The following is a 22379-nucleotide window of genomic DNA, read 5'->3' on the forward strand; positions in this document are numbered from 1 at the left end:
TTACCTCCTCTTTTTAGTCTTTATGCAAACATACTGCCGTGTGATGCAGTTTCAGTTTTTATAGAAGGATGCAAGAAGCAAAAGAAAAAGCCTCCTACGGATTTAGTGTAAAGACACCATAGGCATTTGAGGAAGAAAACATGCCTTTGTTTATTTGTACAGCTGTAGATGGCTACATCCAAAGCCATTGAAAATTAACACTAAAATTATAACTGATTTCTCGTCGTGCCCTTGGTTAGACAGGAAGTAAATGTAATAGAAATAACATAAATCAAAATTTAACTATATTTAGGAAATAAAAACAGCAGGAAGTGTCCCGAATGCAGTTTACGCTATAATAGCTACACTGAAATGGATATTAAACAGTTAAATGCGCGATACGTATTTGTAAGACTTTATTATTGAATTTTATAATAAGTTTAAGGTGTTTTGACATGGACAATACGGTTTATTGGAATGCCTACCTGGTTCGTTTATTCATTCCGTTAGATATTCTACTGATTTTGTTTATGATAACAGGAGTTGCAGGGAACGGTCTAGTCATATATATCTATGGATTTAAAATGCAAAATGTTAAAGACGGGCAATATTTTATTCCATACCTAGCCGTTGCTGATTTATTTGCAAGTGTTATTTGTTCTCTTTTTGGACTATTGACGACTCTTATGCCTTTGACGTATGAATTTGATATTCTCTGTAAATTTGGATGGCTGTTGTCATCTGGAACAACTTTTATGTCTGTTTTCCTACTTGTATCAATCGCAATTCAACGGTATATGAAAGTCTGCAGGCGAAAAGGTACTATGATGACATTAAAATGGAAGAGAATAATCATAATTAGTGCTGTGTTTTTATCGGCTGTTCTTGCAGGACCATCTGTGGTTACCTATGGCTCAATTCCTTTTAAAAGCATAAACAGAAACGTCACTGGAATGATATGCGGGAAAATTACTGGCACAGTGTCTATCGTTTATGATATTGTGATGGTTGTTGGTGTTATCCTATGCTGTGGGTTATTAATAGTACCGTACTGTTTAATTGCTCTGAAAACACATAGATATCTGAAAAAGGAAGTACAAAGTAGATCCGAACTGCAAAAACGTAGAAAAAATGAAAAATCTGAAAACCAAAACACACAGTCTTCAATTTCAACATTAGACAATGAGTACAGTATTCCTGTACAAAGCAACGAACAACGATCTAACGAAAGTGTAATAGATCTTGATAACAATTCATTGAGTAATTACAGTACAATTATAAACAAACAGGCAATGAAAATACGAAAGAAAAATCTGAGGCTCATCAACAAAATTACAAAAATATTCATGATCATAACATTAATATTTTTATTGTGCTCTCTTCCGAAAATTACAATCACAATTCTGGAAACATTAACACCGAATTTCTGGGAAAATACAACGGACTTTGAGAGACTGGTTCTAATGTTTGTACACCAGGGCTATATTCTAAATAATATTGCTAACCCTTTCATATATACATTTTTCGATGAAACATTCAAAACTGAGATTAAAAATATTTTCAGTCAAAGAATATGTACTAGAAAACGGTATACACTGTAAGACGATAATAACTAACTTTAGTATTTTCTTTTTCAACATTTTATTGTGATAGGAAAAAGCATAGAATTATCAGTGGTCATATATTTTATGAATAATTATTATGCCTCACCTCCGATACTTGGTTATTATGTTTCCCGATTTGTTTAATAAATATATATATAATCTTTCAATCAGTTTAATTGAGGTCCTGAGCTGGCATGTCAGTAACTGCTAGTAGTCTGTTGTTATTTATGTATTATTGTCACTTTGTTTTATTTGTTTTGTTTCCTATTCTGACATCGGACTCGGACTTCTCTGAAACTGAGTTTTACTGTGCGGACGTTTGTGCTATTGTTTTTTTCTACATTGGATAGAGGTATAGGGGGAGGGTTGAGATCTCCAAAAACATGTTTAACCCCGCCTCATTTTTGTGCCTGTCCTAGGTCAGGAGCCTCTGGCCTTCGTTAGTCTTGTATCATTTTTAATTTTAGTTTCTTTTGTATAATTCAGAGTTTAGAATGACGTTCATTATAACTGAACTAGTATACATATTTATTAAGGGGCCAGCTGAAGGACGTTTTCGGAGCGGGAGCTTCTTGTTGCATTGAATACCCATTGGTGGCCTTTGTCTGTTGTCTGCACTATGGTCGGGTTGTTGTCTCCTTGAAACATTCCCCATTTCTATTCTTAATTTTATAATTCTAAACTAATAAAACATTTGCCCAATTAGTTGATAATTCTTCTTTTAATCGAAAAGAAGTGATGGGATTCCTTTTTTTTCCAGAAATAATTCGTTGTTAAATTATGAATCTGTTCAATAAAATTCAACCTCAGATGTTTGAAATACTAAGACTTTTTTCTCAGGAATAGATTTCCTTATCTGTATTTGGCAAAATGTTTAGGAAGTTGAGTCCTCTATGCTCTTCAACTTCGTACTTCTTTTGCCCTTTGTAACTTTTTTTTTATTCGAGCGTCACTAATAAGCATGTCGAAATGTATTATTGTATTGTTTATTTGTATTTCTCTGTCCTGAATGTGCTTGCTTTTATTTATACTGTAGTCCTATATTTAACATTTGACTAGCCACAAAACCAAGTTGAACCCTCATTTTTTTCTCAAAATATCCTGTACCAAGTCAGGAAAATTGCAGTTGTTATCTTATAGTTCATTTCTGTGTATGTTACATTGTCTTTTAGGGTTTTTTTTAACTTTGTTTTTTGTTTCTGTTGTTTCGTTGTTTTCCTCTTATAGTTGATGTGTTTCCCTCGGTTTTAGTTTGTAACCCGGATTAATTTTCTCTCAATCGATTTATGACTTTCGAACAGCGGTATACTACTGTTGCCTGTGAGTCTCTACGAAACGAAACGCGCGTCTGACTCAAATACAAAATTTTAATCCTAGCATATATGATGAATTTATTTCAAACCACTGGGTCGATACCACTGCTGGTGGAGTTTTTGTTCACCGAGAGATCGCCAGCATAGTAGTCAGTGATCATTGATATGTTCATAATCATAAATTAACTGTTTATAAAACTTTGTATTTTTGAAATACTCAGAATTTTATACATCAGGAATAGATTACCTTAGCTGTATTTGGCAAAACGTTTAGGAATTTTTGGTTCTCAATGAACTTCAACTTCGTACTTTATTTGGGCTTTTTAACTTTTGTTTTATTCGAGCGTCACTCATGAGTCTTAAGTCTTTAGAAGACGAAACTTGCGTCTGGTGCAAATCAAAATTTTCAATCCTGGTATCTATAATGAGTTTATCATAGAGACTTTAACTGAATACCTTTTATCCATTATGCTTCGTAAATCTTCATGATTTAAAATAAACTACTAATCTAGAAGGGAGTACTACTAGAATCAAACATAATAGAACTATAAGGAGGAAACGAAAAGTGAAACAAAATAAGTCTAAAAACACATTTTTAAGACATGACAAAATTGTTTCATTATGTAAATGCTTTCTATCTTTTGTTTGTAAAACATTAAACATGATGGGGAACAAGTTTTAAGTTCATTTTGAAGTACAGTAATAATAGATTTTTTTTTATTTCTACAATAATACGGAAACGAAAAATGAAAACAATAATTGTTAGTGTTTAAGATATTATGCACTGATACATTAATATAATTCACGCGAACATTGAAAGGAAAACATTAAAAACTTTGGATTACGTCCGTTTTGATAGCGTGTGCTACTCCAATGTTGCATTTAGTCATATTCTCCGAAGACATTATAGAGTAAGACGGTCAAATAATCGTATAGATCGAACATTCTACATTGCACAGTTTGTTTTGTTTTGATTTTAAGAAAACCAGAAGTAATGAGACTCGGTACGATTCATCGTTCGCATATAGTTCTTTGTTCAATTATGATGAATGGGAGCAATGTTCGTTCTTTTTCAATTTGGACAATAGTACTATGGATTGCACACCTGATTCTAATTGAATAATTAAAAGATAAAAACATAAATCGTTGGTACAGAATGATGTTTGGTTTTTCATTTGGTTAAACAAATCAAAAATCTCATTAACAAGTAAAAATAGAGGAGAGCTATACGTCTCTGTTTGAGTTAAATCTATATACATGGCAAAACATAGAAATAGCAAACAGAAAGTGTGTATATTGTTATTTAGATGCCATTGGGGATGAATACCATTACATTTTTAATTGTTCAGCTTTTGATAACTGTAGAAGACAATGTATTGCATTTCATTATAAAAATACACACAAAAAATGTACAGAACTAAATGAACTTTGTAAACTTATCAATGATATCAATAACAAACTGAACTTTTCTGGGTTAACAATTGTGAATGCCTTTATCTACTTTCTTTATTTATGTAATTGTATTGAAATATGTATAATTATCTGTATACATTTGTCATTAGGTTTGTGAAAAAAGTCCGAGTGTCAATATAATCTAACAGGTCCATATAAAGATATATATACCATACTTGCATACTATATTGTGATATATTTAATATGTATTTATTAGCACGTCTTTAAAGGGCGATACACACAAGCTGCTAATATAGGCGCTAGATGCTAAAAGTGTTATTTAAAGCTATTTTCTGATGTTTAAATAAGTGTTGTGATAAATTTATTTTCACAATTTTTTAATGTTTTTGTGTATTATTGATACTACACTGAAATGCACTAAATCGTATATTTAGGCTCAATATATAAACAATATAAACCTCACTTTTGTACTCATATATAATCTGGCTGACAACGTTATAACTGTAGAACTCAAAATAGTCAATACTGCTTCTCTATGATATATTTTAAGCAATGAAGCAAAAACTTTGGTACAAAATCGAAAACTATCGAATAATAATTGATTCTATGGAATATTATTTTCTAGACGAAGACAAAACGTGCAAAGTAAGACGTTGGTATTCCTTACAATGGGTATTGATGACATTATAAACAATCAAGCTACATGATGATAAATTGTTGGAACTCGAGAGTATCATAGCTCAGTAGTTAATGCTTTGTAACTAACATGATTTGTTTAACATATTTTCCAAATATGCCTTTCATAAACTAAAACATTATCAAGGAAAGTTCACCTTTAAAAATACATTTGCCTGTACAGTCAGGAATATGACATTTTTTATCAAATAGTTCTTTTTATGTATATTGGCGTTTGTCTTTGTTGCACTTCAGTACTTTGAAGTGTTCCCTTGTTTTCCCTCTTATGGTTGATGTGTTTCCCTTGGTTTAAAGGTGTCATACCCCCAATTAAAAATCCCTAACTGTTCAACCAAATTTTGCAATTTTCACAGCTTTCTAAATATTTACCTTAAGTTTAACTTCATTGAAACCAGCTATATCCTAAATCGTACAGGTATCACTTTTCTACATGCCAACCTTTAAAATCTTATAAGAAAGGAGAGAGCTTTCGAACTGAGGTACCACTAAAAATTGCCACTGGTTTTTTGGAAATCTTAAATTAATATACTATGGAGCGCATTAATTTTCATTTTTTAATGCAAACTCATAGACAAGAACATTTGGGCCCAAAATGGTCTAAATATATTTCACTTTCACCAAAAGTTTCTTTTCTGCAAATTTGTTGGTTAGTTTAAGTTAACTAGGACATCAAGAGCACTATTGTGTGTCACAGAAGGGCTACTTTTACATTCTAATTTGGAGGGAGTAATTGGTGGTCCGACACCTTTAGTTTGTAACCCGGATTTCTTTTCTCTAAATCGATATATTACTTTTGAAGACTCATATACTTCTGTTGCCTTTATTCACATGCCATATCTGAGACTTTTACTATTCTTTAAGGTCCTCTTGGTAAAAAAGCTTCTAACGTTTCTACATATTTTTAAATCCATGGATTTCAATATTTCTATATATATAGCAAATGTCAGTAGCATTGATACGTCAGAATTTTCGTTTCCAAAGTTTCTATCATTGGTTGCTGTTTTCAACGAAGTTGTTTAACCCATCATAAATGACAGCGAATTTCTTCTATTTGTCATAGCCACGAGAACGCCTGTTTCCAATTTATAAGATAACAAAATACAATGTATTCCCATATTTCTTACTTACTATGAACAACAAACTATTAACAAGAAATTTATCATAGTAGAGCACGAACTGCTCGTCTATTAATAACATCTGAGTTCAGCCCTGGTTGTCGATTGCATTCATACTTCTCAATCACAGGTTTACACTTGTGATTGTTGTTTGTTTAAAAGAGTGGCGAAAGATACAAGAGGAACATTCAAACTCATAGATCAAAAATAAACTGACAACGCTATGGCTTAATAAAAAGAAAAACAAACAAACAAAAAAAACAATAGTACACAAGAAACCACATAATAAAAAAACCAAAGACTAAGCAACACGAACCTCATCAAAAAATGAACTTTCTTTTTATTTTGTCCAGGTGTTTTTTGTTTTTCTATATTTTACTTGTTTTGCATTGGAAATGTCAAACAAATAAACGTAAATTGTTTCATGTGGTTATCTTTTAATGCATAAAACTAATATATTATAAATATATTCAACAAAAAACAAACACAAAACTTTCTTGATTTCATCAAATGTCCATTTAAATGAACAAAAACGTGCAGTATATATAAATATTGAAATAACAAATAACAATTATGTACAACAATAAAGTATCGTCACACGACTATTATGACTGTTTGATCCACGATTTCTAGAGAGAAAATTCCATTACAATACACAAGTATATGCCGTATTGCATTATTCGAAAATATCTTCTCAGCTCAAATGCGTGTTGAAGTCACACTATCACCTGCTTTTTAGCACTTTTTATTTCTGTCAACAATGTTAACGGTTTCACAAAACTCTCTATTCTATATGATGGTGTGAAGCCATGTGCAATTTAAGCTCATACGTATGTGGAAAATTCTTGCCACAAATTCCACATGGGCAAGGTTTATCTTTTATATGGGTTCGTCTCACATGACTGTCATGCGCGGCATGCGAGGCAAAAGCTTTACCACAATGTCGACACTGAAATAAATAAAATACAATAAAAGCACATTAAATGTTGTGCGTTTTCAATATTTTGTTACTTCCTATCACATTAATTTGTGTTAACAGGTTTCCAGAAAATGAATTATTACTCTTTTAATTACTGCGATGTAAGATACTTGTAGCTTCTAGTGTTGGAATATGCTTATATGAATATTGTTTTAGATTGATATGCGATATAGCAGTACCTGAAAAATATGAAATATTGGCATTCTCTGGTATACTCGATGTTATATTTTCTAGTGGTTGAGATATCGGAAAACCTCTATGCAGGACTCAGCAGTTATTGCTCTTGGTAACATCTAAACATTTTTCCTGCACTATTTTGCTGCAAGTTTGAAACAGTTTAAAAAATACTATGAGATTATGCGACATTACTCACAGCAGTACTGATACTTTCTTTACGTTTTGATTTATCAAAGTAGTTTTAATTTGTTTTGATCACCAACAAATTGGCCCGGTTTATAATTACTTTTCATTAAAATTGCTTACCTTGAATGGTTTTTCTCCCGAATGCTGACGAATGTGTGTGCGCAGTATACTGGATGCTGTAAATGCTTTGTTACAATATACACATTTATATGGACGTTCTCCACTGTGGACCTGCAATAAAATATGTGTTTGTAACTTCATGTCCTTAGCCATTAAAATAGTATGACACTCGGGGAAAAGCAGACAAACAAGTTAGTGGATAAATAGATTAGTGCTCAACGTCCTGTAACAAAATTAATATTACAGAGAACGTGTTCATGAGGTGTTTCGTGGGATCTTGTAGCCCAGTCTTTAGTTTTCTATAAGTATTTTGTAAACTTGTTTTTCTTTTCTTTATTAAAATTTGTTGGCCATAGCTTTTTTTTTTTTGGTTCCTTCGACTTAAGAATTTTAAATGGTCTTCTTATAATTATTAATGTTTTAATAAACTAGTAAAAGAAAACGGCAATAAAAAAAACATCACAAAGACAGTATACAATATCGTTGTACTCTATAGAAGTGAACTTAGAGGGGACAATTCAGACTAAAGTACAACTGAAATTGACCATACTGAGAACTGAGAGCGACGTTTAAAGGTTGACAAACTATATACATTTTAAACTTGTAATGTACACAAAAAAAAAATGAATTTTATATACACTTACTCTCATGTGTTTATTAAGACTTGAGGACTGGCTAAAACTTTTCCCGCAAACGACACATTTATGTGGCCGATGTTTCTCATGTACATGTAGTATATGAATTCTAAGCCGGTCTCTTTTTTCAAATGACCTGTAAATTAGACAAAAATTCATTACAGTTCATTTATGTTAAATCAATAAGACACTACGCAAAAACAAGCCGCATCCTCCTAAGGTTACATTAACCTTACAGGTTATTTGTTTAGAATCATATTCAAAACAGTGTGGCTGTGGTCATTGATTGACGACCTAAATTATCCCATTGACTGGGATATATTATGTGAACGTTTGTCTGTAATGACCACTGCTCACTACTTACTTATTATAAAATTTAAACTGTGGGGTCACCAAAGGTTCTTAACGCCTTTAATATTAAAATAATTCGAAAAATTAATCAGGAATAACTTTATGTTTTGATTTATATTATTGATATAAATCAAAACATCGTGTTATTCCTGATTAATTTTTCGAATTACTTTATTTAGGTGTTGAGAACCTTTGGTGACCCCACAGTTTAAGTGTCTTTAACAAGTACAGAGTGAGCAGTGGTTATTACAGACAAACGTTCACATAATCTGTCCCGGTCAATGGGATAATTTAGGTCGCCAATCAATGGCCACAGCCACACTGTTTTGAATGTGATTCTATCATTGAGAGGGTTTTTGTTTTGTTTTATTATTAATTGGATTTCCACCATTACGGTTATTCCAGAAACCATGATAAGACATAGATCCGGTAAATATCATCCGTATCATCCGTGTAATATTTTTCTCAAAAAAATGTTTCCTCCTTTCGTGAGTTTATTCCTGTTACAACCAAAAAAGTCTCACACATAAATGTTTGTAAGTGAACGAATTATAGTCCCTCTTAATTTTTTTTTAATCGTATAATAATACAAGATTTGTATATTTACTTTCAGGATTCACTGGTGGCCAAATATGTTGCTACTTTTTATTGGTAAGACGCTAAATATGTTATTTCTTTAATGGCTAGGACACTAAATATGTTGTTTCTTTAGTGGCTAGGACGCTAAATCTGTTGTTTCTTAAATGGCTAGGACGCTAAATATATTGCTTCTGTTATGGCTAAGATGCTTAATATTTTGCTTTTGTTATGGCTAAGACGCTAAATATGTTGTTTTTTTTTTATGGTAGGATTCTCAATATGTTGCTGTTTTTATGACAGGGCGCTAGATATGTTGTTTCTTGCGTGGCTAGGAAGCCAAATATGTAGCTTTTTTTATGTTGCATCTTTTTTGGCTGGGATGATAAAACTAATTTTCTAATATATATATTTCAAATGTTTATAAGTAATGTTATTCTAATTTTTACCTAGTGCACAGATGACATGGAAATTTCCTGTCGCCTTGGTCAACACAACGAGTATACTTCAGATGCTTATCTCTGTAATACTTATAAGCAAACACCTTTCCGCATCTTTCACATGTAAATCCTTCACTTGCTGTAAAATAATGGATTATAAATATTGGTTAAGAATATACAATTATTGTATATATATTTCACATATTTTTTAACGCGTTATCCATTCCAAAGAGTTTTGGCTTTAGAACAAACAGTTTTGATGTTGAACCGTTTTGATAAAGTTTCTTTAAAGTATGCAAAAGCTTTATTTGTTTTATTTGAGAAGAGAAATCATACTGCAAATATTTTGACGTCTGCATGAAAAAACTAGATAATCGTGTGGAAGATTTGTATTTGGTACTGTATGAAATATAGCATGGACGATTGGTTAGTTTTCTTTATTGATTTATTTCATATTTTTCATGCCGATGCATTTTATAGCCGACCATACGGTATGATGTTTTTTGTCTCATTGTTGATGGCCGTATGGTTGCCAATAATTGCTTACATGCACTTCATTTGAACTTTGGTGAATAATTGTTTCATTGTCAATCATACCACATCTCCTTATATTTAATGTTTTACTGCAGAGAGACAGTGAATCCATTTCAAATTGCATATCATAAATTATCATTGTATTTTGTGCACAAATGTTAATTTTGTACAAAAAATGACTTTTGTATAGTTTTTACTCTTTGATTTTAGGAAGCAAAGGGCTGGGTGGTTAATAATTTTCTTTCTTTTTTTTCTTTTTTTTTTCGTGGTGGTGGTTTGGGGGGGGGGGGGGTATTTCTAAAGTTTATTAATGCATTCTCCCTTAGATTGGTGAACCTTGATTATCATAGTTAATCTATAAGTGTTTTTTTCTGTTATTTATGTAATGTACAAAAATTTACTAGAATCAAAACTAACTATTTAATTCCTCGGGAGCGCCGCCATCCGCCATTTCTTTCAATGAAACAGGTACTCCCATGAACTGTAAATAACAGTCTCCGTACCAAACCAATAGTTCTGTGCCTTGTGGTATATCTTTACAAACTTCATAAAATATGTCTCCGTCAACTTGCAAAGCGATCAAATTCTGCTCATGTGCATACCTTGCACAATTCACGAAAGACATCCATCCGCCTGTTGGACCACGACCATCGACAAAATGACTAAGCTTGCCTTCATAGAAAATCTGTAACAGTAAGAGTTTTTATTTACATAACTTAAACATTATCTTAGATAGAGAACGCTGCATATTGGTGTAAACTGATTTCGAGTCATCATTTTAAATATATATATTTATAAATATATACGAAAATGTTGTATTTTAGTAGCTTTTCTAATTTGAATCAATATCTTTGCTCGGCTTGATTTTGGGTTTATCTTATTTAATTGAACAAAAGTATGTATTTCTGGTTCAAAATAACAATGATAAATTATTGTTTGAAGTCGAGTATAAAAAAATTTAGAAATTCAAAACACCTATCCTTCTGTTGTAATTACATTGTCTCTTTTCTTCTATTTTTCCTTACTATCATTGCAGTAGAAGAGTTTCAATTTTTTAATAAAATATTTAAGAGTTTTGGAAATGTAAAGCCTCATTGTCATAAACTAACAAGTTAACAACATAACGATGGTTACTGCTTCATTTTAAGGTTAATTTTTACCATATCTTTAATAAAACAAGCTGATTAGATACGTGTTGGATACGTGATACAGTTTTGTCCAATTTTTTTACTTTTATTTATGAATGAAAAAAAGAATGCATTTATGTAAATGTTCGTGATTTTATGATATTAAAAACTTGAAAATTATTTTTTCGAAATTAATGGAAATTGTTTTTCTTCAAATTTACCGTTCAACGATCTAAAAAGGTTGTGACTGTATTCCAATGTGCATCAAAACAAATATTATAATAACGGATCAGCTATGAAAACGTTGAAAGATCAGCATAACCAACACTAAACATACTGTTATTTAATATTGACATGTTAAAGTGAAATATGATTGATATGTACAAATCACTTCAATCTATAACATAGAGAACAAAATCGTCCCATATTTAAAAGAAATGTATCCTTTTCTCAATACTTTTGTCATCCGTCACGAGACGGTGTCGTGTTCACATAAGTAAATAAAGAGGTGCCATAATGCTACGCTGTTGGTCTTTAATTGTTGCACATTTGCAATTAGTATTTATTTATAAAAATCACCTACCTGAAATAAAATGACAACTTTACAATGCTAAATCTTTGTGGAACATCACCAGAGTGATTAAAATGTTTGAACAGTTGGTTTAAATGTGCTCTTTTTCACTATTAGACACACGTTAAGTGACTATTTTAATCAACTTGGAGTACTTCATTTAAGTAAGATGCATTTGAGTACACGTTTCGGTCCGAGCTGTAACTGGCATTGATATTCAAAATAATTTAATACTTCGATCGAAGATTTATGTCATGAAATTAAACACGACTTTGAAAAAGCAGAGACAACAATAATCTGTATGAAATTGTCAACCGTATAACTTTATATATAAAGGAAATAGGTTGATTGTGAAAATAGATAAAAGTCAAATAAAAAAATAAAAAATATTAATAAAGTAATATATCACGTTATATAAAATAAAATAATAAAAAAATATACAACAATACGCTAGGAGGTATGATTTAAAACCTGCAGTCTAAACGACAGTTTAGTAAGGCTAAACGACAGTCTAGTAAAGGGAAAAGGAGTTGTGTATACAGCAAATGCGATTGCATAACAGTGGCTGATCCACAACTTTTTGTAAAAAGGGGGGGGGGGGCCTCCAGTGATTCCCTATATAATCAACCATTTTTTCACACGAAAAGATGGCCCCCTTCCCCTCGTTCACATCCCCAAAATTTAAGAAAAAAAACAAACGATCTTATCTGGATTCAGGTTCAATTGAAAATGGCAACCACTGCATGCCACTAATTTTGTCAAATTCAAGATATAGTACTTACCTCCCACATGTAAGAGTTATCGTCGTTACTTTTTACTTCACTTGTGTTCACTGTCTTTCCTTTGAACGGTCCGAACTTTGTACCACGTGATATAACGGTAGATGTACAAAACACGCCATAATGGATGGTTCTAGCAAACAATGTCTGTAAGACTGTCAAGCCTGAAACATATGGAAAGACACAAAAATAAGCATACAACAATAATTATTACTTAAATTTATGTAAAGATGTTATTTATAGAATTATCAGATATTCTTTACGAAATGTCCAACTGCGTTTTAATTTTTTTTTTCGTATGCTGTAGTGTATGTTAAGAATGTCCTTCTTACTCATTTTGCATTTATTCTCAAATTTGCTTATAATTATTCTCAAAAAAATCCATATCCATAAAAAAAATCAGTTCTAAACCTTCTGTGGACATTGATAATTTGGTCATATGTTCGGATTGTCGTCAAAAATGATATCATGAACTCAGATACAGTTTAAATAGACCTGGTATGAAATAAATCCACAGAATTGGTACTTGTTGTTGATATTAATGAATATAAACTATAAAACAACATTAAACCTATATCACATTATTTCAACACAATAACTCGACTGTATACCTTTGTTTCTGTCTTGTTAAAGTTTACCTACCATCTGGTATATCCAATCCAGAGAGATCTAATGGTTTGATATTTGGAACTGGAGTTGAACTCTCCGACTTTACCGGACTGTTTCCTGTCAGGATTCGGTCAATCCCTAAATCAAAACCAAAAATGTTTACAAAGGTTTTTTTTCTCAAAATTATAAAGAGAGCTCGTATTTTAATGTTTGTATGTGTAAAGGTTTTCAATCATATATACGCATACAAGCTCTTATGGAAAGGATAACAAATATGAACGACCGTCTTCGATTACACAAATTTTGGACTTCATCAGAGGTTTTAGTACTATAAATAAAGGCAACAGTAGTATACCGCTGTTCATAATTCATAAATCGATAGAGAGAAAAAACAAATACGGGTTACAAACTAAAACTGAGGGAAACGTATCAAATATAAGAGAAGTACGACACAACAGAGACACAACATCGAAATGCAACCCACACAGAAACAACCTATAATGTAACAATGGCCATTTTCCTGACTTGTACAGGGCATTTTATGAAAAAAACTGAAGGGTTGAACCTGGTTTTGTGGCATGCCAAACCTCCAGCTTAAATGGCAGTGTTAAACAGATAAATGGGAGAAAATATAGGACAGAGAAACAAACGAATAATAGCCATCAAAAGGTAACAGGTTAAAAAAATATTTTTATACGTCAGACGCGTGCTACGTCCACACAAAACTATAATGTTGTCGCTCGATCAATACCGTAGTAATGTTAGTGTATGGGTGTTTAAATGTGATTGTCGTGCTTAAATGTTTGTCACGACTAAAAGAACCGTTAAGCTTCAAGTTCTGGGATCTTTATTTGGGTATTATTATTAATTTCTTGCTGATTGCTTCACTCCGCAAGAAAAAGCTAGTATATGGCGACTAAAAACGATTCTTAAAAGGAATGTATAAAATCGTGCTTAAATCCCGTATTTTGTTATATTGTTGTTTTACCTATTGAATTTCGGAATATTGACATTAAAAACGTGTGACTATGTTTGGTCAACCATTCATCTTTAGAGAGGAACAAGATGTTACATTCATAATTCTAGAAGTATCAGTATTTTTTTTTTTTTTTATCATTCTTGATTTATACTTAGGAGACGATAAAGAAGTCATGTGTACACAAATTAAAGTGAAGTAGTTTATGTCTGGCGTTTTTTTTTTTTTTTTTTTTTTTTTTTTTATTTAAATGGTAAATACCTAATAATAACATATTACAACTGCGGTCAAAATTCACTGACCCAATAGCAGCCCGGTACTCATCATGTTAGTCACAATTTGTAAAAGAAAAACCATCATGGGTCAACGTACGGTCTTCAACACGGAGCCTAGTTTACATCGAACAGCAAGCTATAAAGGGCCCTTAAAATGACTAGTGTATATACCATTCTAACGGGAAAACCAACGGTCTAATCTATATAATGAACGAGAAACGAGAAACACTTATGAACAACATCAACAAACGACTGAACACCAGGTTCCTGACTTAGGAAAGGTGCAAAAAAATGCAGCGTGTTTAAACGTTTTAATAGGTATCAACCTTCACCCTTACCCGAAACAATAGTGTGACATCACAACGTATCAAGACACAAACATATCAGCCTTTCTTCAAATCTTTTTGCTAGAGCGCACTGATAAGACTATGGTAGACAAACGAGCTTCTGTCTAACAAAACTATATGCCTGGTATCCTTGATTTTTCAATATACATAATTTGTAAAAATTGAATAATAACATCGCGACTATATTTTTATAATGCCGTATAATTTATTAAGTTTGTTCTATAGTTATAGGTCGTCGGTCTGATGAAAGTCCCGGAATTCTATCATATGGTGTTTAATTCTCCTTGATATTATAAATAATTATATTATTGTGTTAGGAAACATTCAGAAGGGATCGTTATCAAATTCCTGGAATACGAACCAACTTTTCAAGTGGACTAAATATGATAAATACTGTGCTTTGTTCCAGGCAATCGAATTTAGAAGTCTTCTGTGAAAGAAGTAAGAAAATTATCAACTCCTTGAATAGTGCGCATGTGACAAATATGCCAAGAATTATCCTCTTGTGTGTTGAGTTGTGCATTTTGATTACAGATTGTGTAAACATAGTCACGTCAAGTCGATAATAAAAGCTCTCTAAAGATGTGATTTCTTGCTTATTTATGTCCCTAAAGTTCGTTAATATTTACAAAATTACGATATTCTTAGATATGTTAAAATATCCACCATTTTACCAAAATTCAGAAATGTCCACAAAAAGGAAGAGAAAAATTAAATGTTTCCACAATTATGTGACAGGATTAATTTGAAATTGTGTTAGGTTATTGGTATATAAATAAAATAAGATGTGGTATAATTGCAATGAGACAACTCTTCACAAGAAACTAAATGACACAATAATTAACAACTATAGGTCACCGTACGGCCTTCAACACTGAGCAAGCCCATATCGCATAGTCAGCTATAAATAGCCCCGAAATGACAAATGGTATTCATACGAAATCTTGGTTTTAGTAAAACAAAAAATAGGGTCTCTAAATAAAAACCACTAACAGTAATACATTTAATGTTCTGCTTTTCGTGAAAAAAAAAAAAAAAAAAGCCGAGAAAGCGGAGAATCGTTGTACTGTTATAAAGTCATTATGATTATGACACATTGCGCGGCGTCGAATGAATTTCTACTGTTGGTCTGAATGTTCATTTAATCATTTTAAGGAACAATGAATGTTTTTTCAAGATATTTCTAGCTCCTTGCGACAGGTATTTCTTTACTAATATGCATGTAAATATTTCTTCAGGGATAATGAAATGAAAATATTTTGTTGAATAGGGGACTAGTTTTCGAATTAAAATTCTTGTTTTTAAACACGCTGTTAAGGGGATAAATAAACAAAAAGATTTGATACCCTCTTAATGCGATAGAGATTTGAAAAAGTATGTACCTAAGTTGAAAAATTTAGATTAGCAATTAATCCTTTGTTTCAACAATACTGACCACCACAGGGCTAAGAAGCATTCAATATACTGAAATTGACCAATAAGAAATCTTTACCAAAACACCTGCTAACGGTTATCCAATTACAAGTTGACACTCTTTTTGGAGATTTCAACTTTATTATTTTAGTATATGACTGATTAGAAAAACATATTTAATCAAGAACAGTATTGAAAGAAAAGTAAAAGAGATTTACATTAATTGTTTTTATACTATCTTTTGTGGATTTAAACATAATCTGGAATATGTTAATTAAAAAGATTTAAATCATTGTCCAACGTCATGAACTTCTTATAAAGTCCCTTTAGGAAAAAAATAAGAAGTCAGCATACTCGTATAATAAGTTCCTTGAATAATACCAATTAGTTTAATCTTAATTATAAAAGTGAATGCCCTTTCATTTGATTTATTTTCAACCTTTCATTTGCTGATCTTGCGTCCAATCCAAATTATATTTTTTTTCAAATACAATAATGTATTAAAATATTGTAACAAATGTTTAGCCGTTCAGATTACTCAAGGCATCGAGGGTATTAAGTGGTCCTACAAGGACTGGTTTTCAAAATCTTACATAAATCACGAAACAGCTGATACAATCTTTTTTTCCAAAAGTCTTATCCAAATTACTCGAAATAGCAATAAAAGATCTTGACTTAACTAGAGGAATCGCTCACCTGTCTGAAAACAATTGCCACAATGATGGCTATTCTCATCTTTTTTACAAACAACAAAGAAACAAAAAGTGCATTTTTAAACTCCCTTTTACAATAGTTTCAAGATTTTACTAGGAAAAATATTTGCGGTTGACCGTATGTTGATTTTGGTCATGGTTGCTTTGATGTCTTATCTTCGATTTTTGTCATTATTCTAGTAACAACGACCATGTTTGTTAATCTGTAGGAACTTAAAGGAACAAGATAAACTAGGAAACTGGATGGTATTTGCTTCCAAGTACATGTATGTGATTACATTTAGTCAGATTAATTAAAAGGAGAATGTTTTTTTAAGTTTACAAATATACGACAGAACCAACAGCCGTGAAGAGAATGAATGAAATCAGCTATTAATTTGTTTATAGAATTTATAAAAACATGAATTTATCCTCTAGTTTCTATATTGATATCTATAAGAAAAAAAGAACTTGAAAAAAGGAATATGTCGTATGATTGCCAATGAGACAACTCTCCACAATAGACCAAATGACACAGAAATTAACAACTATAGGTAACCGTACGGCCATCAACAATGAGCAAAGCCCATGTCGCATAGTCAGCTATAAAAGGCTACGAAATGACAAATGTAAACCAATTCAAAAGAAAAAACCAACGGCTTAATTTATGAACATAAAATGGACGAAAAAGAAATATGTTTAGTTTATTTTGTGCATGTGCATTTGACTTGCACCTTTATTTTCGACAAGATGATTACCATATACAATGTCTGATTTTGTATGCTGGGAAGGAAGTCTCCTAAATACAAAATGAATTTATTAACAAAAAAAATTGCGGAAAAGCAGAGGGGCAAAAATGTCAGCATCATATAAAGTCAGTTGTATTGGCATCAGGTTTCTTTACATTATTATGCAACACATGATGATCGTTTTTATAGGTTTTTGAAAATGCATTCGTTTAAATGTTGTGGGAACAGCTATATAACCCTAAATTATGAATAAAGGAGGTTAAACTTGTTTTAAGATCCAGCCACCCTAATGTCAATCAGTTTTACTATTATCAAAATTGCATAGACCGTGCAGTAGAAATCAGTATATAAAAAACGGTAGAGAAAAAAAAGATTATAAGCAGAAGCAATCAAACGTAAGTTGTACTGTATTAAAGACAGTATTAGTTACTATAGTATCTGTTGATATCTGAAATAATGCCGTCCAATATTATCTTTTTTAATTTCGGTGGTTGAATTTCTGATGATATTTCACACAGCAAAGACATCAGCAGAACAGAAAAACAAATGTGTTAAATATTTAGTTGTTATGGGGGTAATATAAAGTATAAGTTCCATTGTCTATGAGCGTAAGTTATGGTTTATATGTAGACATGTGTATGCTTGAATTGATTGTTGTACATGTATATAAGAAACCACAAGGCTTTTGTCGTTGGAATTACGCACCACAACAAAAAATCTTGTAGTGGGTATTTATTATCACTTCATAAATCAAAAAACTTTAATGATAAACTTGACAAATGCGATTATACATTTAGCAATTTGTACATTGCTCTTTGCAAATGTGACGATTTTTTTTTCTGCATAAAAAGTTGCACAAAATCCGAGCAAATGAAACGCGGTCAAAACATGGACTTTAGAAACAGGTGATGTCTATTTGTTATTTAACGGCTGAAGACAGAAGTTTTGTTCTAAAGTTTGATATCAGTAATGTTATTTAAAATGAATGATCATACTGCTTCATATATCTATTTTATATATTTACATATATCTTGAAAACTCCAATGAAGAAGGTGTAAGCATTTTATATGCAAACGTACAGCCTTCAACAATGAAAAACCCCATACCGTATAATCAGTCATAAAAGGTTCTGACATGAAAAAATTCAATTGAGAAAACTAACAGTTTAATTTAAAACAAAACAATTTAGGAAAAATGAATATGACAGACGTGAACTAAAAAGACACTGAAAATACAGGCTCCCGACTTGGAACAGGCAAATATATTATATATCGGGATTAAACGTTTTTGTAGGCGCCAACCCTACCCAAACCTTTGGACAGTGATGCAACAGTACAAGAATACATATAAGAATACATTATTGAATCAATCATTGTTTCTTTCTTTCTATCCGTATAACCATACTTTGTATTGGTGGTGTAATTATCAAGAGCATTTCTCATGTATCTTTCACTGACTAAAAATGATATTATAAAGTCCGTCAAAAGCTTGTTTCAAACTGTATAGTTATGACATTCTTAATACATGTAGTTGTTAATTTTTATTCAAAATTGAAAAATTAATCTTTTTCTGTTTAAGTTTGAAAAAAATAACTTTGAGTATACGATGGTTGTGAGAATCAGTAAAGAAAGCACATACGAGTTGATATTATTTTGTATGATAAAAAATATATACAATTCTGAACAAAAGAGAAAGACGAAGAAAAAGAGCTTGTTATATGTGTAAACATTTGTTTTTTCATTACAAATTTAATGTATTACACTTTTAGTTATTACTTTATGATATGATACAAAAATCATCCCAACAAATCGATTCGGTTTGGCCCCAAATGACTTTTAAAATGTCTATATCATTGAAAAAGCTCCAAATTATCTCCCTTTGGAGCAAAAATGCAATTTTGAAATATCTTTATTAACTCATCGGTGACCTACATTTTTTATTATTGTTTTCAAACAAGCTGTACATAAACTAAATAATTGTAAAATTTAAGCGATTTCTGTAATTTGGTTCTTTTTTTATTTCGATATTACTTCTATTTCTCCTATTAGTTCAACAGGGAAAAAAACATAAACAAAAATGTATACGGAGGCAGATTGTGAGCTTAAATGAACGGTGACCCCATTTCACTTTTCTATTAAGTATGTGATAAAGTTCATTTATAAAAAAAAATATATAGCGAAATCCTATATTAGAAAAAAAATTGATTTACCTTTAATTAAAGTATATGAAAAGTGTCAACTCAAAAAAAATCCTATACTATGAATAATCTGAGAAATTTTAAGGCCAAAAGATGATACAGTATTTTTTACATCAGAATATTAAAAATATATATCAATAGAGAAATATCGAGCATATTCAAGTACCATAGGAGTTATTAAAGGAATTTGTGTTCTTTTGTACATGCGGTATAATACCCTCATGAAAGTGATAGCATAGAATGGCCTCAAAGACGTAAACATATTTCAGAATATCAACGGATTTCTATAGGAAACCAGAAAAACGCCTTTGAACAGACATTAAAACAAAACATTCAGTTAATTTGACGTAAAGTATATTTTTTCATGGAGCTTTTTTTTTTCTTATTTTTTCATTTATATTTTAAGCTATTTAAAACGAACATATTACTTACTCGCTTTAATATTATAAGAAAAGAGTTAATGCTACGATGGAAAATTCTAATTACAGATTTTGAGATAGAGGGAATGGGAAAGGGAGGAAAATTAGCTCGTAGGTCATTGTTACAAAGGATAAATATTAACTATTTATGTCTTTTATTTGAAAAAAAATAGGAAACTATTCCATGCAAAAATAATATGCAAATGTCCAACTATATAAATGTAACATGCCTTCGAAAATATTTCAATGTTGAAATGTACAAATCAAAAACATGATAAACAAAACATATAGATAAATCAAATGAGCTTACCGTGAGTGAGGTCCAAACTTTTGATGCCTGACAATGCATGTCCTTTACATCGGTCCACTTTGTTCTGTGTGTACCCGTACAATACCATATCTAACTCCTCTCTGCTAAAGTTGAATGTTGGTATACCCAGGGGTGGGACCAGTCTCGGATTGTAAAGCCTAGTGTGAGGAGGTTGTGTGGTGTTTGATACTTGCGATGTTGTCGTTTGTGATGGCATTGGGGACTGTGACATCATTGGAATATTGAACGGAAATTCTGGTCCTCCATATCGAAATCGCTCCATTTGCATGCTGAAATTTCCATTCAATTATGTTTCGTAATGTTTAAATAAATAATTTATAATTATCATTTTTTATTTATTTTATTTTTTTTTTTTTTTACCATTTGTCTATATTAATTTTGATTTTTTGAAATTTGTTATTTAACCATTTTGTCTATAATTTTTTTTATGATAAAAACATTCATTTCATTGTCATATTAAAATTTCATTTGCTCCTATTTTCATTGCAATTATACTTATGAATCAGTATATAAATAGCATTGTAAATATATTCTACAAAATTTTCACATTTGAAAAAAAAAATTGAAAAAAATAAAGACTAAATGATATTTTTTAAATGCATACCTCTGTAAAGGTGAAATGAAATGTTGGTGAATCAACGGCATCATATTAGGTCTCTGTATGTTAACCATCATATTTCTGGTCTCTATTTGTCGCAATAATTGTCCCGGAATGATGAACAGATCAAATCTCGTTAACCCTCTAATCGCCGATTCTTTATAATAGTATTAAGGATTAATGTAAATATTGACAATTATTTGGTCGGGTTCATCATGATACGGCACCTCCCCGCGCCTGCGTCACGGTATGGTTAAATCAGATTTTACTGAAAAGGATACTTCTTTTTCATTTTCTCTAACTATATTTAAATTTAAAACGATATTTTTTAATAAGAGCAGTTAATCTAATTTCTTTTGATAAAATATATATAAGTTATTAATTTCGGATCTACAAAAATGATGAGCGTACGAATCAGGTACAATTTAGTTTGTTGGAACTTTCCACATAACAGAATATATAATAAAAAGGAACATGTTTTCAGTCAGCTGAATTATATCTGTGTTATTTTGGAATTGTTCTTACTATTCTTTTATGGTGTGTTTTAATTAGTACAAAAATAAATAACAGAAGTTGTGAAATAAGTGTGCAACTATAACCAAAATAAATTATTTCATTAAAAAGAGTAGCAATTAAAAGGTATCTGACAAAGTAAAAAGTTTTAAAATTAAACAGCATACCTACAAACATTATTATTAATTTTATTTATTTCAACTCATTCAAAATCTTTCATTTAAATTAAACGGTATGACAAATGAACCCCGACTTAGTGTCGAATAGTTACTAACGAAAGTAAATATTTTCACACCTGAAGCGAAACAAGGTGTTGGACAATACGAGAAAAATGGATCCACAGATTTGTCAAATGTATGTGGTTTTCAGACTGACACGATTAATTAAATAACAATATGTAAATTACATTAAATAATACCCTAATCATTGGTATTAACCTATACCTATTGTCATTTACTTCGTATCTATTTGTTGAAAGATGAGTGATAATATTAAATTGCCGGTGGGAAGTTTTAAGGATTAGAGTCCCTCAAATTTTATACAAATAAATAATTAGATGAATTTTATATTTGTACAATATGGTGAGAGGAATTTGAAAAACTAAGAGAAAAATAGAATTCCCATATAAAGTAAAACATACAGATAGAGTATTTATTTGAATGTTA

The 22379-nt window shown here is 31.1% G+C and overlaps 2 protein-coding genes across 2 annotated transcripts; one reads left to right on the forward strand and one right to left on the reverse strand.

Annotated features, from left to right (window-relative positions):
• The first annotated feature begins 352 nt into the window (after positions 1 to 352).
• On the forward strand, positions 353 to 1887 carry LOC143052480 (uncharacterized). Its single transcript, XM_076225558.1, has one exon. It carries the CDS (start codon positions 435 to 437, stop codon positions 1578 to 1580), a length of 1146 nt encoding a protein of 381 aa, XP_076081673.1. The 5' UTR covers positions 353 to 434; the 3' UTR covers positions 1581 to 1887.
• Positions 1888 to 6553: 4666 nt separating this feature from the next.
• LOC143048113 (PR domain zinc finger protein 14-like) lies at positions 6554 to 21480 on the reverse strand. Its single transcript, XM_076221584.1, has 9 exons — positions 21208 to 21480; positions 20583 to 20872; positions 13238 to 13342; positions 12599 to 12759; positions 10536 to 10803; positions 9594 to 9723; positions 8227 to 8353; positions 7583 to 7693; positions 6554 to 7069 (listed from the first exon to the last, which is right to left on the reverse strand). The coding sequence occupies exons 1-9, from the start codon at positions 21276 to 21278 to the stop codon at positions 6905 to 6907; spliced, it is 1428 nt and encodes a 475-aa protein (XP_076077699.1). The 5' UTR covers positions 21279 to 21480; the 3' UTR covers positions 6554 to 6904.
• Between the last annotated feature and the right edge of the window lie 899 nt (positions 21481 to 22379).

The sequence above is a fragment of the Mytilus galloprovincialis genome, chromosome 1, assembly GCF_965363235.1.
Source record: "Mytilus galloprovincialis chromosome 1, xbMytGall1.hap1.1, whole genome shotgun sequence".
Classification (NCBI taxonomy): Eukaryota; Metazoa; Mollusca; class Bivalvia; order Mytilida; family Mytilidae; genus Mytilus; species Mytilus galloprovincialis.